The 27,182-nt window shown below is 43.6% G+C and overlaps 2 protein-coding genes across 2 annotated transcripts in view; one reads left to right on the top strand and one right to left on the bottom strand.

The window, feature by feature from the left end:
* Positions 1–27,182, bottom strand: part of coro7 (coronin 7) — a 105,298-nt gene that overhangs the window by 25,517 nt on the left and 52,599 nt on the right. The window lies entirely within an intron of this gene.
* Positions 1,371–27,182, top strand: vasnb (vasorin b). Its single transcript, XM_071473626.1, has 3 exons — positions 1,371–1,621; positions 9,180–9,241; positions 23,205–27,182. Exon 3 carries the CDS (start codon positions 23,212–23,214, stop codon positions 25,291–25,293), a length of 2,082 nt encoding a protein of 693 aa, XP_071329727.1. The 5' UTR covers positions 1,371–1,621; positions 9,180–9,241; positions 23,205–23,211; the 3' UTR covers positions 25,294–27,182.

The following is a 27,182-nucleotide window of genomic DNA, read 5'->3' as shown; positions in this document are numbered from 1 at the left end:
CTTCTTTATTTCTCCTGAACACATAAAACTCAGTAGTGGCTACGACAGAAGGGCTACATCTGGGCCCTGCGGGGCATGTGTGGAATCATTTCTCTATTCCTGCAATTTAATGTAATGCCTTGCAGATGGTACTGTGCGTGCGTGCGTGCGTGTGTGTGTGTGTGTGTGTGTTACATGAGTAATAACTCCTACAGTAGGGAACAGAGGGAGAGCGAGCAGGAGAAAGGCATGAGCCACAGATTGTGCGAGGACTGATATCAAAAAGTAAACGGTACAAAATACATAAGCATGGCTTGACAAGTGGAACTAAAGTGTCCCTTGATCAGAGGATATAGAGGGTGGGGGTGGTTTCAAGAGACACGTGCGGTGGCCTCGGGGCCGGAGGGAGGTCTGCTTGTTGAATATTTTTCTTGGTGGAGTCTGTGTGCCTTCAGCATCAGGGTGAATGACATCACCACAAAGGGAAATTTGGCCTGGTTTCTATTATTTTCACAATTTCTTGTCAACATGTGGAGAAAACAGAAGCTCTGTAGGAGTGTTTAGGTCACAGCCAAAGCACTGTACACAAGAGGCTTCAGGGTTCTGGTTGATTCTGCGACATGTGGCTAAAGGTACACATCAGAGGTGACGCAGTTCCTGAGAGCTATCACCTTACTCTACCTTGCTGGGATTGGGTAGTAGTGGGTAGTTTGTCACTGGTGTTTGGAAGTATTTAATAGCTTTCTCAGCCTGACGATGGCTCTGCGAATGAAGTGACCATATGTGTTGATGTACAACGTACATGCACTAAGGAAGCAGCCCCTCATATGTCAATGGACAGATAAAGTGTGTGAGCAGATAAGAGTCATTTATAAACTGATAGATATTGACAAAAATAGAAGAAACAACTTTCTTACCTTAATTTTTTCATGTATTATAAATATTACTATGTCACACGTTTACAGGATCAAGTATTTTGGTTTTGTTGGGTTTGTTGTGTAACCAGCCACTTTGATCAGGTCCAAGTATCAGCCCTCTAAAAGTGTCTGTAAACATAATGCTGAAGCTCTGTCACTACTACAGAGAATCTGAGTAAAACGCAGGCATCAAAAAGAGAGGTGAGGCAGTAATTAACAAAACACTCATTAAAATTCTAACTTCTCCGCACAGTGAATAATGAAACTGTCAAAACAGTCTCCTGCTCAAAACAGGTCGCGCAGGTAGGCATTAAGATATGGTGAACTGAAAGGAGGCAGGAATTTCTGTTCTTCAGGTGAGCTGTGTGCTGCTCTCCGGGCTGTGCAGGAGTGCGCTCTGCTGCCGTGCGCCTCGCCTCGCCTCGCCCCTCCCATCCCTCCGCTTAAACTCTCCTCTGTGCTCACCAATAAAGCGCTTTTTGTCCAGGGAGTCGGCACTTGAGCGCATTCCTTGACGTGGAGGCTGGTGTACCTCTCCAAGGATTTGATGAAGACCGTTCGTTGTAAGTTTAATACGTTGACAGGAACTTTTTTTTTTTTTTTTTTTTTTTAGAGAGCGCATATTCGGAAAACTACAAGGTCTGGAGTTATATCGGTGAACTGCTCCGCTTGGATAAAGACACAAGCGCGACTGCGCTCCCAACTTCACTTCTTCCAAGTTCTGGGTAAGGGTTTCCTGCTTTGACTAATGACATAAGGACAAACATTTCGTTTCTTTTCGGGCTCTAATACTTGGAACAGGATCCAAAAGCGCATAAAGACGCGTAAATAGTTAGGTCGACAAATGCGGTTAGGTTGAATATGATTTGCCTGAGGAACATCTCAATGTGCGAAATGACACAGTCATTTTCGGTACAAAATCAAAACGAATCGTCAGGTTTCTCTGTACTTTAAAATAGGCTATAAAACCAAAGCGACTGGTGTTGCTCCTAAAAGTTGTGTCAGTGTGTCCTGTATGACAACTCCCTTCACGAACACTCACTAGAATAATCCAGCAGACACGCACCGTGGGTCTGCTCTGTTCAACAGTAAGTTGATAAAGTTGTACGGAAGTTTTTTATGCTTTTAAACGACAGTGCATCACTATAATGATAAGGCGTGTTCAGGTTTTTCTGTAAACGCATGTAACATTCCTGTCAAATACAACCGCTGTTTTGTGTTGCAAGTCAACACGATGGCTCCCCTCGCTGATTGGACCTAACAGGTTTTATTGGCTATGTGTGCGCCACTAATGCTTCAGATCACCAAATCCTGCCAGTAAAACAAGGCTTCCTATGTATTTGGTGAATGCGTAAAAACGCGAGCGAGTGCGCGGAGCGAGAGGAGCCGCCGGGGCGGTAATGAGGCGGGCTGGTGTCGCACCGCAGGACGCCGTACAGCATGCAGGGGCCGAGCCGAACGTCTAGACCGCACCGAGCCGTGTTCACCGCAGAGGACAGCTGTTTTTGGACGCACACACAGGGGAACATCCCACAACAGGGAGTTCAACAGGACACAAGCGTGGTTGTTTGATGGTTTCAGTACAGAGGACGCCCAGAGGGGTCAGATTATGACAAGTCAATGCATTTGTTATGTTCGCGGCATGAGGTCAAAACAAGATGATCTTGACCACATTTCATATCTGGAGACAAAATAATAAATGCCAACACCAAACTATTACTGGGGCTCACTGCAGCTCACAGAGTCTTCGTTATCTTATAGTTTTCAGACAACTTTGGCAGTTTTGGTGCATCACTGCTTTTTACTAAAGAAGAAAAAAACTACTGAGGAAATAAGGACAAAGTTGGGAAAAGACAAGTGTCCCTCAAGTCTCATTATGAGTGATGCACTGACTTGATGTGGTTTTAAAATCGCTGAATGAATTCATTAGGCCACTAAATAATCCCAAACTCTATAAAATGGATGGATAACAAGGATATGTCTCAGCTTTGTCATGCAGTGGCCAAGTTTCAGTCATAAGCATGATTGGTGACACACTGCAATATTAAAGATGTCCATCAATAGCTGCTACTGATACAAAATGACTTGATTATTATTAGTATAATAACAAAAATATTTCACTTTGATTGAGATGTGGACAAGTTCCAAACTCTGATTTAAAGTTGAAGGACTCACTCATTTGACTTTTAGCTGAAGGCGGTGCAGTGCAGTGCAATGATGGATAAATGAAACACTGGTTCAGATGTGAGGGAAAAGGTACACGGAGAAATTAGAGAGACATCAGTTTCGTTCAGGGTGTGTGCAGCAGAGCAACGAGTGATGAGGTCAAATTCCTGAGAGATTAAAATCTCTGAGTGACCGACTCCACCAATAAACTAACATCCAATAAAACACAAAGTAAAAATTGCAAGGAGCCGTCAGAGCATCTATTCTTCCCAGATAACGCCGTCTCGTCTTTCCAAAAAAATAGGCAAATATTATGTCAACATAAACTCTGATTCTCTGAGAGGTACCATTAAAGAAGAAGCCTAATTTGAGTATTTGGTCCCAGAGGAGCTCTTAAATGAGTAGCTCTTTAAACCTAACATTTAACCTCACAATTATGTGAGTGTTTATACTCAGTTGCTGGAGGTGATAACCACAGAAAGATGATCACACCACTCTATGTCAAAGGCATAATCTCAGTGTGTTAACACTGAATGAAACAACAGTGAAATGTAATGATTATTTATTATGTGAGAGACCCCTGGATGCTCCTCAGGGACAACCAGTAGCCCAAAGACCCAACTGGACATCACTGATTAAAATATAAGCATGTTAGAAATATTTACATCCACCTTCACTTAAGATGCTTAATTCATGTAAGAACAGTCTTCTGACCACAATCCCCCCAGCTTTCAGCCAGATTAGCATCTTTTACATGGCTCCATAAACAGGCACGGAAAATCGCCTAATCTTTCCCGGGGGCAAAACAGGCAGTGTAAACTAGTCCAATAGCCCTGCTATTAACCCCTACACCGGTGTACCGCTTGTTTCCTCCCCATGTGTTTCCTCACAGACCATCATTATGCTACAGGAGAAGCTACCGTGTCATTGACAGTATATAATGGTTGTAATTGGTTTATATTAGGCTACCAGACACAGCAGAGCAGCCACAGGAGGCCAATTATCCCTCACTAATGTGGAGAACTTTCAGGCTACTATGTTGCACAGATTGTAACACTTACAGGACAAGAGAGCAGTTGTGGGCACAGCCTGACATTGTGAAGAATGCAGGATTGTAGCAGTGTCGTTATTTTCTATATGTGGAGCCGGACGATAAAGCCACAGCGCTCACTGCTTTCTGCCGCCGTGTTTCACTCTCTACCCTGTTTGTACAGTCACTTGTTGACACTGACAGAGAGACTGAGAGAAGTCTGAGACGATGAATGGCGTGTGTGAGAGGAAGAAGAGAGACGGAGAGAAGGGGAAAATGGGGTTAAGCTCTTACTGCCTCTCTTCACCAGCGATGTTAAATTAAAGTCACAGCTTATCAAAACTGCTGCCTAACACATGGCAACGCTTTGACGATAAAATGTGCAATTGTGCATGCTGGTGTGAGCATTAAGTGAGCCACATGTGCACGCTGGGTGTACTATTCCTCCCCCCACGGGACATCTCCTGCCCTTAAATGTCGGCCTGTGGACGGAAAGGCAAAGAAACCCTCTGTCATAAAACCCAATTTAAACAATTAAGCACAGGCCTGCTGTCACACCACTGTGACAGTGATGTCGAAACCACACTACCCATCCAGGATTTGGTTACCAGCATTGTGTCAGCCTGTATTTGTATCTGTTATTTGTTTTTACAAAATCAAGGCTGGCATTTCATTATGTGTGCTAAAGAGCTCGAGAGGAAAAGGGCACAGATGTCTACATCTGCTGCTGACAATGACTGACAGTTGTGCTCCTCCATTTGTTGTGTTGAGACATGACTGAAAGATCTGCTGGAGGTTTGGCAGGAGTTTGTGGTGCCTGTAAATGTATTTGTTACCACAACACAGAATGTTGCCACTCTTCTTTCTCCAAACTCGCAGAGAGTAGAGGAGTTCAGTTTTGCACCAATTAGGGGCAGTGCCTGAAGCATCTGACCCAGTGCATCAGAGGGATTAGGGGGTTAAAAGTCAGGTGCTGTGGCGAGGAGGCCTGGGGAAGGGAGGAGAGGAGAACGAGAGCGGGGCGCTCACACAGCCGGCAGAGAGCGAGAAAAAGAGGGGAGTCGACAGGGCAGGAAGTTTGAATAAGTGAGTTGACGTCAGTGTGTGTATGTGTGTTTTTCTCAATGCCATGTGAGAGTGTGGTGTCATCACAATTAGCAATGACTGTGAGTGAGAGACAGAATTCAAGATTTACAAATCCTCCTTCTATCAGAATTAAAGTCTTCAGTGTGGCCCCCTCTCAAGTGCTGCACAGGTGGGGTGGGGTGGGTTGGGGGGGGTTCCCCGGTTGACAACCACGAGTTGCTGCTCTCTCGAAGACGTGTCTTAAATAAAACCCCCTGGCTTCAAAGGCCTCAGCCTCACACATCAATGCTGACCCAGCGGTATGCGGAGGCAAACCCCAGCCCATACGCCTGCCAAGCTAAATTGAAGAAGAGCTTGCCGATGCAGCCAAATGATGCGTTCAGAAGAACCACTTCAAAACCTTGCATAAATATACACACACATGCGAAAGGATCTGAGGGCTTTGGAGTGCCCCAGCTCGAACAAAAACCCCAAATAACTGCTGTTGTCCATGTCCATGTCCATGTCCACATCCACACACACACTCACTGTAGTTAGATCTTACCCGTTTGTCTATCTTCCAAAGCAGACGACCCTTTGAATCAAACATGACATGAATGAAACTACTCTCTCAAGCTTTATATTAAATTAAACACTGATATTTTCTTAACCTCCTCACTCTGGTTGGAAAATCTGCAAAAAGCCAAAAATTCCCCCAAATTCCTCAACTGACTCGAGTGAAGTACCGAGGGAGAGAAGCAGGGTGAGAGACACAGATGTAGAATGAGAGAGAGAGAGAGAGAGAGAGAGAGAGAGAGGATGCTCATCCCAGAAAGCCACCACAAATTGCTGCATTTCAGTGAGCCCGTAAAAAAAGAGAAACTGCTCTTAATCTAAGGTTGTAATTACCTCTGGCCAGCACTGTAATTAGGAAATGAGCCTTGAACTAGATCTTACTGGGCAAGAGCAAAGCGAGGGCACATGCACGCACACACACGCACACACACACACACACACACACACACACACACACACACACACACCTATACTGTTTGACCAAAACCAGAAGTGGGAAGACAGCTCTCCCTTTGAGAATAAGGTCAAATGTTTAACCACTTTTCCTTAATGGCCAACGAAAATTAAACAAACAACCACTGAGCTGAACATTAACTATTAATGTTCTACTGAATATGGATTGAATGATAACACGGCAGAGTAAACGTGGCTTGTGTGTACCCTTGGGTTTGTGCGTCTACTCCCCATCAGGTCTTCAAGTATCCGAGGCCTCATTTGTCACATAGAAGTGGTGACATTCAACCACAACACTCACGCAGGCACGTCGTCCGCACAAGCCGACACGTACGCATACGGCCTCTCTCCTTCCTGACATCGTCTCGCGATTGTTTTTCTCTTGTCCCATTTTTCTTAATGTCTATTTCTGTCGTGGCTGAGGAGGGAGAGGGGCACAGATAGTGTTGTTATCTGTTGCTGTCCACACCGTGAGAGCACCGGGGGCAGTTTGAGAGGGCAGATCTGTGCATGTATACGTGCGAATGCCTGCATGTGTAGAACCAAATGCCACCTCGTATCAGCCCGAATCTCAATCACTCCACACTGCAATCAACAGGCGAGTGGCTGTGACTTCGCCACAAGTCATGGCTTGTCACTGGTACATATTCAACACGCAGGGAGCAGCAAAGTGTAGCATTAAATATCGACCTACAGTGAAACATCGAGCTTTCTGTTTATGCCATCCTTCCTCAGCAGGTTTAGGGTTTGGACTGATGTTTGGAGCCACGATTGGGACAAATCGTTTGCAGTTTTAGATGATGCCACTACAAAGTGGTTCTAACATGAACACCAGACTGCAGAGCTCTGCTCTGCCTCAGAAGAGGTTACACCAGATGGGGAAAGAGAAAAAAGGAGTGAGACAGAGAGAAAAGGAGAACGAGAGGAGGAGAAGGGTGAGGCAATATTTATGTTTAACAGATGAACACAGAGGAAGAAAGAAAATTATAGTGGACTGAAAAGAATCAATGCTCTAAAAAACAGAACGAGGGAATGGTAGACAAAAATAGTTCTTTCGGAAGAGAATAAATATGAATGTAAAGCAGTAATGGTGAAAATAAGAGGTACTGGCAGGTTAAGGGATACTACAAATGTTCTGCCTGCTCAAATTACAGACCACATGCCTCCTGGAAAGATGTGGAAGACGCAGCCTGAGCTATTAAGGCATACTAAAGCAGGAATATTGTTGTCAACAGCTTTGTCTTTTAGAAAAGTACTACAGTTATTCAAGAAGCTTAGTGGTAAAGATAATTTTTGTCTATTTTGAGTGTTGAGTTCCACTTTGAGAGCTAAATATTTACAATGCAGTCAAGGGACTGTCTGAGGGGGAGAGACAGTGACCTCGGGAAACTGGCAGCGGCAGAGTCAGCGCGTGAGAGTCCCCACACAAAAGTTACACACAGGTTCGTCGCTCACCTCTGCATGTACTCAAGCATGGCAGGCACGCATCACCACAATTACCTGTGCAGATCAATGACAACAGATATGCAAATGACGCGTGAACAAACACTGTGTGTGTGCAAAAGAAACATGCAAAAGCCTCTGTGCAGCAGCACACGACACTCCCACAGACAAATAAACACACGGATGCAGAACGCAGCAAAGGCCTCGAAGCAGGACAGCCAGCCAAACCAAGCCCTGGTTATTTTCAGATGTAAACAAAGCTGTATGAATGTGGACGTGAGCCTGTGCTGCAGGGCGATTTAGAGAAGAAATATGCAAATTGAAGAGAGGTTTTAGGTGTTACTCAATCAGGTAAAGCATGTGGTGTGTTAGTCATCATCATTCTGTTGTCCACCTCCACAGACTGTTTGACTCAGAGCTTAGGTATATGAAATATGGCTTAAAAACAGTGCTTAGCAGAGTGAGCGTAGGATATTCACTATGAACAAGTAGTCTCTGTATTTAATAGTCTGTGTTGTACAAATGGGAGAGGAAAAGCAAAAAAAAATGTGTGCCTCTCAGCTAATTATTTCCCAAACTGTTTTATGACCATGCCTTAAATCAATTAAAGGAGAAACCCCCAAAAGGTCTGCTATTAGAAAGAAATGTGGAAGCTGCTCTTGGCCGAACGTCTCCCAATAATAAAACATCTACCAAGCGGTTACTTTGTGTTTACGTTTTCCTGAAACCAAATCATACTAATGATCCCATAATCACACTCCAAAATAGCATTCGATACTAATTCATCATTATTTATACAAAGCAACAAGAGCATGAACACATGCACAAATATATATACACACAAATAATTCTGTGGTAATGGAAAACAAAAGATGCTTATCATTAAAAACACACAAGCAGTGTGGTCAATTTGAGATTTGCCTTGAAACTACTTCAAATTAAAGCTGTTGGGGCCATGGGGTCTGAATCTAAATTGGAAATGTGCAAATTAAAAACCTTATACCTGCTCTGAAATATTAATAAAATGCCAAATTTTAGTCTTTGCAGGAACTGTCAGTGTGTATTACTTTTACATGAGTGACCTTTGATGCCCTCCTGAGGCAACACCTCATTCATGACCAGCTTAAGAGGGTGAAACTGAATGAATCTCACCGATCACACCACGCAGAAACTGCGCTATGAACACAGCACAACATATAGGGGTTCAAACAAAAAAGTGACTGCTCTGCACACACAAACATTCAGGCCACAGCTGATAGACTGATACCACAGGACAAGGAGCTGACAGAGTGGAGAGTGGTCGGCCTGCATTCTTCCTCTCCCGCTCTGTCGTTCCCCTTGCGCCGCCACACAGCCAACCAGCGCTCAGCACGCTCCTGCTCACAGCTGGAATCCAACCAATTAATAGGAAAAAAAACTTCCTGTCCTGCTTGTGGGCCATTAACAATGCATGACAGGGGATTGGATTCCAAATAAGTGGAGTAAAAAAAAAACAAAAAAACAAATTGCTAAATATTTGACTAACCGATACAACTGTGTGTTATTTCCAGGGAAGGAAGACCTGAAACCAAAAACAGTGGAGTGGGAGTAGAAGAGGAAGCTTCTTCACTGGGTGAGTGGGGCTTTAAGTAAAATCTGACAGTGTCATGAGTAATCTCTGTCATTACAAATAAGATGTGAGCAATTACCATAATACAAACATCACAAATACTGTTTTGTAGTTTTCATCAGAATTTAAAAAGAAAAGCAAGATAGATTACATAAACAAAAACGTATTTTTGACACGCGTCACAATAATACACTCCTTTGAATATTTGCATCCAGAAACTCAAACCACACGCTGTTGGCGGTCCTTATTGTGTTAACCGTAACACCCTGCTTCCTCAATAGACTCCTTTCACACAACTCTGAGCCTCTTAACAAGATTGGCAGGAGAACAAGAGCAGCTCTCCCAACACACACTGACTGCATTTAGTAGATACAGTGAGGCTGTGTGGGGCTACAGACAGAGAGAAAGGGAAAAGAGAGAATGAAGGAAGTTCGGACTTTACCATGCCTGTCTAGTTGCTGAAGTTATGGAGCTGTCTCAGGAGTGGGTAGGATGCAGACTTTTCAGTACGTGTAACCCTGGATATATGGACAGTATGTGCAAGGCTCATAGTTTTTGTTCTTTTTCCACAGAAAAATACATGATTTCTTTTTAAAAGCAGATTAATTTTGAAAGACTTTGTTCACATTGTGTATCCTCACACTTTTTAAGTCTGGTTGTCAACAAAGTCTAGGAAAAGACCAAAACCAACAATGAATTTGTTCCTCCTAACAAGTATTGTCTGTTTACGTGTAGCTTATTCCTCTGTGCCATAGAGCTCCATTGTTGTCCAAAGACTATTAAAAAACACGAGTGAGTCACATTGTTGCTATGGGTGACTCTGGGCTCTTTCATTACCATGAATAGAGTCAGTAGTTTATTTTGAGTCAGTCCCACATTTTGCCATAAATACTCACTAGAGCACCAAACGCACATTAATACGCTGCTGAAAATAGTCCACAACAAACGCACTATGTCCTCTTTTCACCTAAAGCCTGATAAAAACTACAGTGCTCAGCTGTTTAAGGAAATTGCTGCAACATTTTTTTAAAAGGTGAAACTATATATTCATAGCCTTTTTTTCAAAGATGTGTCTTCTGTAGGAAACAGTGGGCTTGGGGCAAAGAGATGCATGCAGAGCACAGAAAGTCAAATAATTGAGACATGAACAAAGAGTAGCTGGTTTTGGTCTTTTTATGGAATGCAATGGCAATAACAACAATTCTGAGTATTGTCAGCTTCCTCCTTTAAAAGCTTCTCCAAAGTCTGTTTGCAACAATGCTCAGAAAATGTTCCTGTTTTAGAAAGTGAGAAGAAAAAAGGGAAGAAAATGCCTATGATCCACAAAGTATGCAGTCCCTCTGAGGAGAAAAAAAAACATGTTTCTGTCGCAAGTGGTATTTTTAAATTCCTGGTTTTGAAGAGGTACGTTCCTTGAAAAATAAATAACACCACTAATAAATCACCTATATAAGATGAGATCTGGTTATTGCATTAGAGGTAACAAGTTCTGATTCTCTGTTCAACGTAACACACCCCTTTCTGACCCCTCACCCTCTGTCCTGCCTCATTCCTGTGTGGTGCTAGTTGTCAATGAGCTGTGACAGGGACTGTATGGGCTTGCAAAGACACACACACACACACACACGACAGGACTGTAGCCTGGGGCCCTCTGGACGTACACCGCTACTCTCACTAATTGCCTTACATCTCCTCCACCTCTCTGTCTCTGAGCGTCTCAGTGCTCTTCAGGGAGAACGGAGAGGAAGAGAGAGAGAGCGGTGGTGGCGCAGAGCTCCTCTTCTGAGGCTGAGTTTTGGTTGTTACACATTCCTCAGGTTAAGGGATTTGTGCAAGGTGTGTGTGTTTGCTGGCTGTAAATTATTTGCCATGCAGGCAATGCTTCAATATCAACACACACCGGCTTTGTGTCTGCCTTAATCCTGAAGTTTTAACATCAAACCTTGCACTCGCCAACTTGAATTATAGCACCCTCTGACAAACTGAGTGTGTCCTTTACCTGCCTTTTTCTTAAGTGCTAACTACACACCCTTGCCTCACCGACATGTATGCTTTAAAACTTAAGTTAACACATGATGAGGCTCTACATCCCAGCCAAATGTCTGTGTTAAACTTGCAAATGTTAGTTATTAATGTTAATATTTCTACCTTAAAGCAAACATAGAAGAGCAAACAAGGGTGTTCCATGATATTAATATACTCTGACACTACCATATGCACATACAGAGATCACACACGTGATCACAGTTAATGCACACAGGTATGTTTTTTTCAGTGTGCTACAGGTCAGCTCAGAATACTCACTTAATGACACATATGAACGGATATGTTGAGGAGAGCAAACAAACTGCTCTTTGTTTAGATAAATTACTATTCACTGCTACAATAACAAAGCATCATTCATTCCCCCCTCCCTTCTCCCCTCTCTCCGCACAAGTCTGTCAGGTCGTCTCAGGCTCTCTGTATATGACAGCGTGACTAACCCATAGGGCACAGACACACACATCCTGTATACTGAAGACACAGATCTCAAAACCACAGACCCTCTCTCTCTCTTTATTCATTCGACAGGCATGAATGCGACGGCATCTTTTATACTGGTGCTTTTGCATATTTATACCGTTTAGTACAAATCACATTTCATTTACAAACCATGCTGCTGAGTTTTTAGAAATTTGAATGTGTTTTTTTTTTCTTTCCCCTACTGTTCCAGGCATCCACTGATTTCGATTCATTTCCATAAAGTATGAAAATCAACTAACAGACTATTCAAACTCGCTTTAATTTTAAACATCAAGTTAAACTATTGTTGCAAGGTAATGCAACTACTGCCTTCAAATGTGGCAAATATTAATCCAAACTTGCTCTGTTGCAGCTAGGTCGATGAGTCTGCAAATAAATTTTCATAAGGTGTAGAAATTAATGGAAACCAAAGCAAATGGAAAAAAAAAACAGTAAAAAAAAAAAGATGCATTCAAAAGTCAAACTTGGTCAGCAAAAATGTAAAGAATACATAATCTGTTATTTAAGAGCTAAACAATGATATAGTCTTTTAAAAACAGGCCTGGACTAAAGCTTGAGTTTGTGTATATCTCTGTCTGTATTTAATGCAATAGCCTTCCCAAGCAGACCATCTTGCAAAAAGCTTTTGACAACCGAAGGATTATATAGAGTTTGTCCTCTAAGAAACAAACATGAATTCCTTTTGGCAGTTCGCTGAATTGTTGCATCCAGCAGATATAATCTGTTGTGTGTACTGACAGCCTAAAGGAAAGAGGAGTTGTTTATTCCTCCACTTCTGTCACTACCTTCCTCCTCTTCCTTCACTCTTGCCTTGCTTGTGCTGATACGAGGGATCCTCAGGTGGTGCGCACCTGCTGCAGGCAAACTGAGCTGAGGGTCGATGTTGATGTCTTAATAGACTGCTGCTGACTGATGCCTTTACATTTGTTATGGAGGTAGGGTTCAGCTGCTTCATCAGGGGTTGGCACAGTTGGAGTGTGGCAGGTCAATGTGCTAACTAAAGTAGGGATTAAGACTGATGTTGGCTCACGTGATCCTGTCATTTCTCTGAGAAATATTTGGATAACCAGAGGCATTCTGTCAGATCCACTTCACAGTGGAGATTGTGAATTCATTCAATTTAACTTATTATTTGTAAGCCGTGATACTAAACAGCCCATCCTTGCAGGCATTTTATATTTATACTGTAATAAACGCGGAAGCAGTCTTAGTTCAGGAGGTAATCACAGGGCACCCAAGGCTACGGAGGAGAGGCATGTCAGTGTTAGGGGCGGGGGAACTGTGCCTTCTAGCTGCTGGTTTGCCAGCCAGCGTCCTCAGTGCTGGCATGGCACCAACACAGGCAGCAGTTTCACAATAAATTCCTTTGTGACATCCTAATCTGCACCAGTGATCTCCATTTCACATTTATCTTGTGTGTGTGGCACATGTCTGAGGTGTTTTTTTTAAAAGGGAAAAAGCCTGCGGGGTAGAATGACTAGAAAAATCACAAACGGTAACTCTTAGAGAAGTAGGAGGGGGTAGGGGGCCTGAAAAACAGGTACCACTGCACGATAACTGCCTTTAAAAGAAGGCTGCGGTACAAAGGCAATGATTGCTGTACGTGCACAATATTATTTACTTAATGTCACCAACAAACAACCATGGACAAACCTTAATTTCTAACTGTACTCAAACCATAACGACATGGAATTCCATCCTTGTCATGATTAATAATAAACAAAAATCAATAAATCGCTCATTTGTCAATCAACTTATCAGTAAATCACTTCCTCATCTCCTTGACATAGCATAGGTGTCATCTTTCACACCTTTAACTGCCACAGTACTGCCAATGGGGACAGCGAGCACCCTTTACAGCACTTGGGGCTTCAACTAAATCTCACACAAAGCTCTCAAAGAGAAAAATGATGAATTCCTTCACTGTCTCCTTCAACCTTCCTGAAGATAAATGTTCCTGCTCTTGCTTTAATGTTTCAGAGTAAGACAGACAATGACAGAGGGTTTTATTTTTTCTGTCAGGCCACGTCTAAGTGTAATTACAGATGTGTGCGTCTTGACCTTCAAATATTTGCACATAGTCTTATCAAAAATCTGCCCCCTGCTAATGAAGTGTGACTCTGTATGTGTCCTTTCCAAATTTCTAACGCTGAACTGCAAATTTAACAAGGTGAACAAGCTGTTTACCTGTCAGCACTGTTGCGCTGCCCCAGGTTTCTGTTTACCGACCCATTACTTTAGCCCTGAGCTCTCCCAAGCCTGATGAACACTTTGACAGCTATGTTGTTGCCACGGGGCCCTGCAGGGCTGTTGTGGCAGGCGGAGGAGACGTGTGTTCATCAGATTCCACTCATACTCTCACCAGCTACATGAACAAACCTGAGAGCAAAGGAAAGAGGTGAGCAGAGGAGCAAGGGGAGGAGAGGGCATAAGACTGACAGAGCGAAGAGGGGGGTTTTAGAAATACTTGAGTGATGAGTCAAACAAGAGTGTCACCTGTGAGCTGTCGTCTGTGCTGCTGTGCAGTGTGTTTACGTGACATGTTTTAACACTGGCGCTTTGACAGAAATGTGGTCGGACCATCCTATAGAATCAGGCGATAGAAATATTTCTTCCTGGAAGCCAGAGGAGATACTCAGATAAGTAACTACAGCAAGTTCAAAGAGTTAAGTGGAAAGATGATCCAGATGCACAGACACATGAGCAGACAGCCAGATGGATAATGTGCGAGGGTTTCCTCAGTAAGTGCGTGTGACACTGTTTGTCTAACAAGGATAGTCAGCCTGCCAGTCGGTTGGTCGGTCTTTCAGTCAGTCAGTGTGCCTGCCAGCCGCCTGACTCATACACACCCTCTGATTCAGCTGAGCTCCGATTTGAACTCTTACACAGCGCAGTTGCAAGAAAGGACAAAGGTAAAATTGGTGTCAACATCCAGCTGCGCACAAAGTGTGTCCAGGCTTTTATTTTTTAATACACAGAGAGGACGAGTGATAGTTAAATCAGTCATACTGATTCTGTAGCTGTTCTTCACATACCACCTCTTTGGCTGATTTTTTTACTGTGTTGGTGCATAAAATAAATGAGTCCTGACAATAAAACAAATAGGTTCCTGGCTTCTGTAACGTTCTGTAAGCAGTGTTATTAAAGTATATCAGGGAGATAAAGATCATGGTGGCCAGGTGAAAAACTAGCATTAGAGTCCTGTTGGAGCGGGAGTAAATGTCATTGAGGTAGGAAGCGTGTCAGAGTGTGCACATAGCTGACGGATAAAACTGGTCCATCCAGCCACGTCTAACCGCAAGCACACACACAGCACAAACATTGTCCTGTTCCTGCTCGAGGCCAGGTTGTCGCAGGTGTTTTTGAAGAATGTCACAAGAATCTCTTTTAACCGCTTCTTGCTGCCTGACACCAGCTCGATTCGGGCGTCCCTGCCAGCAGCACAAAGCTCTGGACAACATTGCTTCCAGGGTCAATGAGCCAGACAGCACAATAAAGTTTTGATTCTGGGAGGAGGCGCGAACAGTCATGCACAGGATATGAAGGCACAAGCCAAGGCCTGGCGAGAGTCCAGTTTTGTGACACAAGAATGTCATATCTGCCGTTTCCTGGTAATGTGGTGCTTTTGTGGTGCTCATCAAACTGTGACTTCTGCAGTGGTGTGTGTGGTTTACTGCCGTGTCTGACAGAAATGATAAACAGAGAGAAAGAGCGGGAGAGAGTAAGAGATAGAGAGCGCGTAAGGAAGAGAGCTGTTGTTTGTGGTTTTATGCCACTCAGCTGTGACTGATTCAAGCCAGGTCAAAGCAGCAGAGTAGTGGGGTCATCTTGTTAAGGTCACTGACAAGAGGAGCTGCAGGGGGCACCTGACTGATTTTTGTGCATGGCACAAGATTCAAACACCACTGAGAAATAAGAAAGCAGATGAAACCCCAGGTTGTCAGTCGTGCACTGAGATCCTTTGTGTCTCTGTAATGCGAGAGTCTTGTGATGAAGATCTCAGGAAGATGTATTTGTGTGCTACTATAAAAGAAATGTGACTGTGAGCCCAGTGACTATCAGTCCCAAGAGGTTGCAGGGCAGGGTGCACTGATGAAAGACATGAGACATCCCTCTGCAGGGCAGAACAACAGGACACTGTCAGTGAGCTGAGAGAAGGACAACAAGTGAAGAAGAGAGAGAGTTTACCTCAGCCAGGGCATCCTGTGTCTCCCCTCATAAGTGCCTTTATAAAAACAAAATCAAGTCTAGCATCTACAGCACCATCCGTCATATCCTTCAGCAATAAAACAAAAGGAAATGGTCCACATTTCCTTTTGGAACTTGTAGTGCCTGACCTCTGCGCTCTAAAGCTCTGAGGAGGCAGCGCTAGACTGCAGACATGCTGTTGCACAGACCCAGTTCTGGTCTGGTTTGGCTGGCCGACCGTCCACCTCTGCCTGCTTCCGTTCTCCTCTCGCCGGCTCTGTCCTCTGAGGCAGGAGTGTGTAGCCAGCTAAGGCTGGGGCTTTGGCGCATGTCGCATCATTTACTCAGACACACTCCGGAGGTTTTGGGTTTCGTGTTACCCTGGAGGAGTTGAGAAAAGCACCTGCTGTGGAGACGAGGACCAGCAAGCTTCAGGTGTACGTCTGTGAAACTGGAGCTCGGTGTGTGCCCGTGTCAGACAGGGCTGTTATCTGTGTTGTCTGTGCCGCAGTTACAACAGAGGACACACAATACTGAGCAGCAGTGGAAACACTAATCTGGGCCTGACCTCTGACCTCAAGGAGTCGGTCTCTGCCTCACTGGCTCATGGGTCCTTTAGACTGATGCTATCTGACCAGATGAACAGGAAAACTTTTTTGTTTTGTGTGTTAATATTTTACAGTGAAATCTTCTTTAGCACATGGAAATGTAAACAGAAATGCAAAATGTAACCACTGACTTGGATCACAAAACCTCAACTTATCCCTCCTACACTGCAGCAAATACACACAGTTTTACTATTCCAGTATCCTCCCATTCACCCCTACACAATATATTATGTTCTCTTTCAAGTCCTCCAGCTGCTTTATCTAATCTGGTAATACTTCACACTGTCCTTATAAGCAGGCCTGGTCAAAACCATAAATCCTGAAATGAAAAGCACCACCTTTCACACCATTAATGAGCTGCTTTGCAACTCATTTAGATATTTACCATGTCAGGAACAAAAAGCGAATGTGTCCGTGACGAAGGGGCAGTCCAAGAGGCACCTGCCAGTTGGTTAAGTGGTTGCTTGCATTAAGTAAAACAACAAGGATCCTCTGACATCAATCAGCACTGGCAGAGCTGATGCACGATGGATGTGGCTATTATGGGGTCTATTCTTGTGGTCAGGCTGAAATCAGTTGGAAATCTCTGTTTGTGCAGCACATTGTAAAACTACTATGCCCCCTAATCCCTCTTCATAACACTACAAAGCATAGCAATGATATTGTGGCTTCAAGATGAGTATTGCCAGTGACAGACATAGTAAAACTATCATCTTCTTTCATTCCACATGTCCTCCCCTCCCCAGTCTGTGTTTGTATTCTGCCTGCTTGATTGGCCTTGATGTAAGCGCAGTTTTTAGCAGAGCATATTTTGGAATATCGTGTCTCTGTTTAGACATTCTGTTTCTGGTTTTATGTATATTTTATGCAGCTGCTCTTTGGCTTACCACAAATTTTAATTTGTTGTTTACCTTGAAAACACAAAATTATAATAGAAAAAAGCCATTGGCTTTTGTTTGATCAGATTTATTTTCAGTGTAAAGAAATATTGCATTTAAATTCAGAATTTTACAACAACAAGAAATCAAATGGTTTCCTGTTATGCTGCCAAAGCCAGTGAATGGAAAACCTTGGACAAGTTTCATGTCAACAGTAAATTGCTGCTCTCATATATATGCATTAGCTCATGCCATATACAAATACATCACAGCATTACATGCGTACCAACAGTCTTGTGTTAACATAGCTGACATTTTCAAATACATACTTGCGCTACGTGCTTCTGCTGTCTGCACAAACATTGCTTTGCTCTCTCCTGTGCCACTTATTAAGTAATCTTTTGATCCTCAGATATTTTACACAACTCTTTGTTTCTCCTTCCCAATTCTCTCTTGCCCCGTTTGTCATGTTGATGGATAACCCCACTGGATTGTGGATAATAGGGTCCAGCTGTGGCACGGATGGTGCTGACAGTAGAAAGGGATGGGAATATGGAGGGGGGGCGGGGTGGTAAATTGTCATCTCATAGGGTAGCAGAAAGGGGGCAAATATAGAGAGAGCAAACAGGGGACCCTGGAAAGTGGAGGGGTCAGAGGGCCCACATCAGCCTTCAACACCGTTATTTCTCTGGATGCCCAGGTTATCATTTACAACCAATATGAATTCATGTCCCTGTGCTACTGTAGTAAATCTACACCAGGAGCTGCTATAGTAGTATATTTAAGTAGTGCACCCTAGTGAACTGAGCCTTCAGGCCAATTACATTGTAGATCATACTCTAATGCACATGCTGCAAGGGTTGTTCCCTTACAAGACAAGGTCCCTGAAGAGAAGGGGCCTCTTTAATGGGAGTATGCATTCTGTAATGTGCAGCCTTATCCCCTTACTGTGACTTGGCTTGGTGCCCCCCCGTAGTCTCTGGCCAGGCCTGCTGAATTATGGAAGTGCACAGTGACCTGCGAATCCTCCACACACACACACACACACACCGTAATTTTCTACCCCCTCTTGTACCCTTCATTGCCCCTCAGTGTTGGCCTTCAGCTCTGAAGATAAGGGCTCTTGACGCTCGGCCTGCCGGGATTTAATTGCTGAAGCCCACTTCACCCTCCCAAAGCCAGGCCTTATCCGCCTCTCCACCCCTGTGCCCCCGCTGACAGAAACCTGCTTTTGTCTCCGCTGTTCCCCTGCTCATGTTTTCTTTTCCACCTCATCTTGAAAAGAAAAAAAAGCAGAATAAGAACTGAGCTGAGGGAGAGGGGAAAAATGCTTTTCTTCCTTTTGCCTCTACTTATTTCCTCCTATTTCCTTTAATTTTTCTTTTCAAGTGGCTGACCATGTACTTTACTTAGTGTTGCGCAAAGACGTTCCCATGCTTTTTTCTTTGTATTTTCTCCTTACTGTCTCTGGCACTCGGTTGATTCCACATATTCATCAGTCAACACATTTTATTCTTATAGAACCCACAAACCTAAAGCATAAAGAAAACACAGATGAAGGAACAATTGTTATATAACGGGTCCGATCAGAAAGATGTTTTTACTCTCATTCATATAAGCAGCTCCGTCATTTATCCAATCAATCATCTGTTTGAAAACCCAGAAAAACTTCCTGTTAATCTCTAAATGCCAAACCAATGAGAGAGACAAGCTTACTTTTTCAGACTCAGCTGCTGCCTGTCTCAGGAATGTCTCAACAAGCACGCAGGGGAGAGAAAAGGAAATTACAACTCAAGAAAGGAGGAGGAAGGCAAGATGGGAGGGGGTATTCCTCCTTGTGCAGGATGACAAGTCTGTCTTTCTACTATCTCTCTCTCTGCAGGCCGCCCACCTCTACTCACTTCAAAACACTTCAGTTAAAGCCACACAGTCAGGACTCACTCAGCACCACAGTACACCATGGATCCGTCCTGCAGTGACGCCACGATTGCGCCTTATCTTATATTCTGATAGGACCCGCACAAGTCACTCACATCCAAAAAGAGAGAAAACAGGAGAGCTATGGTTTATCTATGACCTGGTAGTATTCACTGACTCAACCACCCCTCCCCATCCACAGTTTCTCCACCACTGGGTTATCAGATGTGCCTGGCCCAGTTTGGAATGAGACACACTCAAATAAACATTCTGCCCCGGGGAGCTACGGTAGAATCACCACGTTCAGTTTGTAAGAAAAATATTCTCAGCTTTATCTGCATAGCTCTCTCTCCTCTCATGGCTGCCTTGATGTTGTTGTATATTCTGGCACTGAACTCTTATACCTGTCTCTAGCTCTGATATACTGTACCAAATTAAAGTCTCTCTATATCCGGAAGGAATGAGATTCAGACACATGTGATACTTCTGTCACAAACACACACAAACCCTTTTACATCAAGTATGTGTGTAGTCGCTCTTTGACACACACAGACTTGCAGCATCTTGCACTGAAATGGAAATGCAGCTCCCCACACAGTCATAATATGAAAACCTGAGACCACCTGCATACGGTTGAGCAGTTGTTGGATTCTCTCTTCTCTCCTTCATCTCCTGTTTATCTTCCCAGATCCATTTGTTTTCCCTTGCTCTGAGCATCTTATGCAGCACAGCAGCCTCACTTTCCGTTTTCCCTTTTCCCTCTTCTATCTGCGCCTCTATCATTTCTGAAACCTACAATTTCCCCCGCGACTATTTAAAAAGAGTTCTGCTTGTCCTGTAAACTTATGACTCCAGTTATTATTGATTGCTACCATTAAAAACCTTTATTTCCAACAGCAGCAAATAAAATGTTCGTACTTTGGACTTCTCCCCAGTCATCGAGGCATGAACCAAAAATCCTTTACAACTCTGTACATGTAATTACTCACCTGTGTGAGTGAATGTGTAAATTATGGGATAACTGCAACCCATTTAGCTGTACCCAACAGCAGACTGTCTATATCGGATAAATAATTGTTACTTCCTGGAGAAGAGTTTCCATAAACAATTGCAATACTCCATGGGTTCAACTTTTTTCCGTGGCTCCCAAAGTCTAGGTAGTTCTTCTGTGCTGTTAGCAGGTGCCGGCTATGAAAACTAGTCAGCTGCCTTGCTCAATCAAGAATTGAGGTTTGTGCAGGGTCATTTCGTTGGCGTCTGACTTTACAGAATAACATTTCTGCACTGTATGAAATACAGTTAGCTGAATAATGAGAGTAAGGTGTTGGCAGTGGCGTTGAAGTGAATGCCCTGACTTCTTTTAGTGTGTACACTGGTGAAAGAAAAAAAAAAGAGATCGGGGAATCTTTCCAAGGAGGTTGCAATTTCAAGGAGGAGCAGAAAGTCAAGTATGCTGAAAGAGAAGGAAAATAAATGCCATAGCTATGGCGTGATGAGATGATACTGGCACCCCCCCTCCACCCCCCACCCCCTTGATCTCCTCTCCAAGTTCTAAGATTCAAGGCAGTGAGTTTTTTTTGGTTGTTGTTGTTAGAAAACAGGGAATGAGCTTTCAGTGTTTTTGGGACAAGGTTAAACAAACACCAATTAGTGTATTATTTAGTTTGTACAAATAAAATTGGCTCATAGGGAAAAAATTAGACATGGTAATATTTGTTATTTCTTAAACAGTACAATGTACATTTATTTCATGGCATGTATGACCACTGACAATGTAAAACTCTTTCTTCTATCAATAAGAGGAGATCTTGAGAGAGCAACTGTGCTTCTACATTCTGATTCAATGTCTGTGTATCACATTGTGCATAGCTCAAGAAAATTAACACTGTAACTTCAGAGAAAAAGAATATAGTTCCAAGACAGAAAAGGAAATGATGAAAATAAAATGTCCAAAGCAATTTCTTTGACATTTCTGGGGCCACAACCCTCGGTGAACAATGTGAGAACAGAATGTTCTGTGTGTGCGCTGCATGTGTGTAAAACTGTAAGTCACACGTACTTGGCCTCTCATTCAGGTATTTGTGTAGTGCAGACATAGACAACTGCATCATTTAAGGCCCTAACGGAAGCTCCTCAAGCGTATAAGTTGACCAACATGCCATAGCTGTGGGTGTCATAAATGTTCTAAAGGCAAAGGTTTGGCGTTATTTACCACTCACTATCCTCACCCCCTAGGCAATAAACTTAAATCAAGATATTAACAAAAGTAATTACAAGACCCTACAGGGAAAATTTGAGTGAATCAGACCAGAGAGCCTCTGGTTAAGGATTAAAGACAAGAAAGAGTTTTCTATTGACTCTGTGAAGAGTAAAAGGAGAGAAGATCAAAAGCTGTTTAAAGAGGAGAAAGGGCCAATAGATAGAGATGTTGTCTCTTCCCCCCAAGGCCGTCTTACTTGATAGCAGAGGATGATAAACTGCCACACAGACTGTTGTCCGCTACTAGTTTCTTCTTTATCTGCCCTCATTCCTCTCTCCCTCTTCTTACCATAATCCCTTCCCTCCTTTTCTGCCTTTTCAAGTACTGTGTTGATGCTCTACCAGGGTGCTTGTTTTGTAAGGCTTGGAATCCTTGAAATAGACTTAACATGGTAAAATATCTTCTTGGTGATCTCACCTCTTCAGGCTCTGTTTATTTCATTTTTTTTTTTTTACAGTATTAGAGACACCTATTTGGCAAGTAGCACTGGCCGTCAGTCTGCATAATGACAACATAGAAACTGTGTGTTACTTATATTGTGCCATGGTCAGGGAAGCAGCACCAAACTATCAGTGAAGCTCCTCTCGCGTTTAGAACGACACAGAGAGACATACAGCCACACAAAACTGACACGGTATGGTTGTATGAAACTGGAGAGACCAGAGCAGCGTTTATGGTGGAACATTTAGAGGGTGTCTGCATAGCTTTCCACTCTTTCAGTAGCTCTTGAGAGAGAGAAAAACTTACAAAGTCTGTCTGTGTTTTCAGTTTGACACATCGTCCCAGAAACAAACCAAGTTGAATTTGTTCTCTGCTGCTGTGTGTCTGTGTGTTTCATAGGCTGTGGAGCCTGTCATAAACATAGGGAGAACAGTTAACTGTGACCTCACTACAACCACAGAGCGTGTGCAGTACAGAAAATAGCAGTGGGTGGGCGGCTTACATCCAAACACAAACCCTTTTGTTTACAAACACCAACACACATATGATCATATACACATGTGAATGTGTGGCTGTGCACATGCACATGCACACACAAGCACATTACCTTCTGCAGGATCGTTAGAGAAATAAAAAATGGTTTTAGCATCCCTCAGTACTATCTATTACACAGATCATGGCAGTGAGAATGTGGCACTCCTTTAGCCAGAAATGCGTGGACCCCACAAATTTTCCCTCTGAAGCTTGAAGACTACAACCCTATCGTTTAAGAGACCTTGTGATAAAAGACTGCCTTTGATCAGTGGCTATGCATAGTTAAACCTTTGATAGTAATCTCTCTCCATTAAACACATTAAAGAACCACACATTAAAGAACCACACAATAGCTGATCAAGGCTGGTTTGGAAATGAGTCTTTATAGGGACAAAATATGCTTTGTAAAGAAATTCAACATTGTTTTGCATGTGTCACACATTTTCTTGATGCAACAGCTGGATGCTCCTAAACTAAAACATGGCCCTCACAAGTTACAGAAGCAAGGAATATTCTGTGTACAACTGTTGTATCCTGTTTACAGTCTGTCAGCATTTACTGTATATTTCTCTGAATGATGCAAGTTATTGACAATCTATTATGTTCTTTTGTTTTAGGCTGAGCATGGGGAGAGAAAGAGTCTGCAACATGAAGGTCTTTCTCACTCCGCTGATGCCCTTTCTAGTCCTCGTCATTCTTGCTGATGGCATTTTGTCCAGCAACTGCCCAAAGGATTGTACCTGTTCCACACCGGAGTCCATTTTATGTTACCTGAGACGCTCCTCTACCATTCCCAAGGGAGTGCCCCCATACACAAAAAGTCTCTACCTCTTTGCTAATGGCATTGAGGGGTTGACAGCTGAGGACTTTGATGGTATGGAGAACCTGGAAATGCTGGACCTCAGTCAAAACAAATTGACTGAACTTCCTGATAGGGTGTTTGAACCTTTGACCTCTTTGAGAAACCTGGATTTGTCATCCAACCAGATCACCCACATTTCAGAGGAATGTTTCCAGGGTATGGCACTGCTTGAGCGCCTTTATTTATATAGTAATCTTATCAAGACCATCCACCCTGCAGCCTTTAATGGCTTGGAGCACCTGCTGGAACTCAAAATACAGGGCAACCAGTTGACATCCCTGCCTGCTCTCTCAATGCCCCGACTGCTGCTGCTGGACCTTCGCTTTAATGTCTTACCGATCTTGGGTCCTTCAGACCTCCAGACCCCAAACCTAGAGTCACTCAAATTGGGTGGTGTGGGGCTCACCAGCCTGAATAAGGAGCTCATAAGTAGTCTGAAGAACTTACATGAATTGGACATCTCCGGTAACCAACTTGAGTCCTTCCCCTCAGTGCTAAAAGAGACCCAGGGCTTGATCCACCTCAGCCTGGCTGGTAATCCTATGGGTCCTCTGAAGGTTCAAGATCTGCAGAACCTTGGGGAGCTGCAGGAGTTGGATATTAGCAGCCTCAGTCTGCAGGGCCTCCCTGAAGAGTTCTCTCAGCTTTTCCCCCACCTCAGAAAGCTCACAGTAGCAGAGAATCCCTTCAATTGCCTCTGTACCTTAGCATGGTTCCCAAGATGGCTGAGAGCCCAGAGCATCACCCTGGAGAGAACGGAGGAGACCCGCTGCCATTTCCCACCTATTAATGCTGGAAAGGTATTGGAAAGACTGGAGCACAGGGATTTTGGCTGTCCTACCACAACAACAGTCACCACTAGTACTGTCAAAACTACTACTACCCTGCCTGTTCCTATCACTACCTTGCCAAGTACTACTGAAGCTATTCCAGTGCCTAGGGGAAGTGAGGACCCCGCAGACAAAGATGATGACTCTCCCTTACCCCCTGTTCCTGCATCCCCCAGCAGCAGCAGCATGGACCGAGGAGAGGATCAGCATTTCTGTCCATCTCACACCTGTCTGAATGGAGGTACTTGTCGTTTGGACCAGGATGGTCAGGTAGAGTGTACCTGTCCACATGGCACCTCTGGCATGTATTGTGAAGTCCAAAATCATCACCCGCCTTCACCACCTGAAGCTGCAATCCCCATGGCAACTGTGACTGCTGATGCACCAGACATTAGCTCACATGAAGTAACAGCAACCTCAATCCTGCTGGACCTTCACCGCTACATTGAAATGAGGCCTTACATCCGTGGAATTCGCCTAACCTACCGCAATCTCTCTGGGCCAGATCGCAGGCCAATACAACTCAGTCTGCCTGCATCTTTCCCAGAGTATAGACTCAGAGGCCTGAAGCCCAATTCCACTTACACTGTGTGTGCAAGTCCATTAGGTGCCCCTAGTGGCATAGACAGTGTCTGCACTGAGGCCCATACAGCCCCAGAGAGCATCAGTGGCCCTGATGCACGGGTTACTGACCCGAGGCTGACCACTATGCTGGCACCTGCAGTTGCCATCTTGCTAGTGCTGGTGTTGATAGCAATTGCAGTGGGAGTGGTGTGCTATCTTCGCAGGAAGAGGGCCAAGGGCCACTTGGATTTAGACTGTGAGCCCTCTCAGCTAGAGTTGGATGGAGTTAAGGCTGGTTTGGACAATGGGGCACTGCCTCAAAAACAGCCCCAAATTATGATCCCTGAACCTGCTGTTCAGAATGGCAATCTGGAATATGAGGTGTTGCTACTACAGGATCACTGCACATCAAATAACAATATGTCTTCACACAAGCCTTCCTACTTTTGACACATGGCTTTGACAACTCAGACCTAAAGGAGGATTGTCATTCTTCAGCTCTGTTTTTCCAACTGGTGAAATACAGAGAGCAGCAACTGCTGTTGTGAAAGTGGTGGACACAGTATCAGCAAGCCAACCAACAAAGGAGAAACTGACATATATTGAACTCAGTCCCCTGTCTAAGTAGACATTAAAAACGTTCAAGAGATTTTGTTTGGACATCAAAAGGCATTTAAAGTGCCTCTACGCCATTTACATGCTGCATCCTGCTTCAATATTTCTTCACTCACACAGCTGGGCTGGTAAACTCTCAGCTTCCAAGCTATGATGCTAGGACTGATCATGTGTTGTCATTGGCTGAAACCTTGGGTTAATGGACATAGTGACCCCATGCCCTCATTTATTTGTTCATAAAGGAGTGTGCACTGAAATGGGGTTGTGCTGCCTTTTCCCTGTTACAAGAGCCCAGCTAAACTATCAGCAATTGTTTTGGCTGTATGTTGTAACTCTACAGTACTACCCCAAAGAGAATGAATGACCTTTAAGATACCAAATGAAGTCGTGCAGAGAAAATAGCTGATGCTTGCATTGCTTTATTTGGCTCTAAAAAAACTTGTGATGTTTGTTTTGTTTTGTAAGTATGTTTTTTTATACCTGTGTCTTTGTGATATTTTTATTGTGCAACATTGTGACTGTTAACAACCCTCAATACCCTCCTCCCCCACCTCTTGTGACTAACAGACAAAACAGCAGATTAAAATCTTTGAAGATTAAAACTCGTTTGGTACCAGCAAAGTCAATCAAAGGGCTTTGCCCCCAGAATGTCAGACAGTCTAAGTAGATGTTAGTCTGGACAGACTCAAGACTAAATCCCCCTTCTCCATTTTGAAGCCCTCAGCCTGCTTTACCATCACAAAAGGAGAAGGTAAGCAGGATTACAAAAGGTACAGGGAGAAGCAGTTGACTGAACTCCTTTTGTTTCAGTGCTGCTCTGGGTTTCACCTAGTTTAGAGCTTGCCTCAGTTACAGTAAACACTCACACTACACAACAGCAAAAGAGAACTTATTTATTCTTTATATTCCCGGCAAGGGAAACTCAATTTTTTGCCTCAACCACAATTCACATACAACACACTACTCGGCCTGGTCCACAACAAGCAAAGAAAATAGTGGTTGTATATTGTGTCTCTCTTGAGTAAAAATAGCTTTCTCTGCATAAAGCTGTGACAACTTCTCCTGGGCAACAAGAGTCCCATTTTTGCTCACTAGCACCTAACCATGGAAAGGGCGGACGCACAACATATTGCTGTGCAGAGGACAATGTGACTTGCAAAGTGAAAGATTCACTGGAAGGTTATTATGCAGGCATAGTGCTGAGATTCAAATCTGTGAATATTCAAAGTAACCTTTTGTGCGCGTGCGTGTGTGTGTGTGTGTGTGTGTGTGTGTGTAGATCTGTCAACTTCTGTGATAATACGAGCACATGTTCTGGCTTGTGCAGAGACCTGCAGACATCGCGTTACTATCAGTCACCCCCTCTATGTGCCCACATGCCTAGGAGTACATTACGCCCCCAAACAACTTTACCTATGGACAAACACACCAAAGACACATTTGTGAATATCTGTAAAGTTACCTTCACCAATTCCACGATTAACAGTTCCATGCCTTAAGATGCCTTAAGAACCCACACAAAAATCAAGCAATGCAACTGGAATATTTGTCTGTAAAGTAGAATACATTGAAGATAACCAAAAGTATTTTCAATGTGATTGTTAATTTCTCCCTGTTTATTTTGGGAAGCTCCTTGTTGTCATTCTTTGTTTTTTTTAATTTGTGATCTTATTTGTACAAGTGGAAAAGTGATATTATCATTAAATGAATATCCAAAAACAAAA

This window comes from Trachinotus anak, unplaced genomic scaffold, assembly GCF_046630095.1.
Source record: "Trachinotus anak isolate AG129_WGS33_773 ecotype Australia unplaced genomic scaffold, CSIRO_AGI_Tana_v1 ptg000003l, whole genome shotgun sequence".
NCBI classification, from domain to species: domain Eukaryota; kingdom Metazoa; phylum Chordata; class Actinopteri; order Carangiformes; family Carangidae; genus Trachinotus; species Trachinotus anak.
Note: the sequence above shows the minus strand (reverse complement) of the source record. Positions and strands in the feature narration are given on the sequence as shown.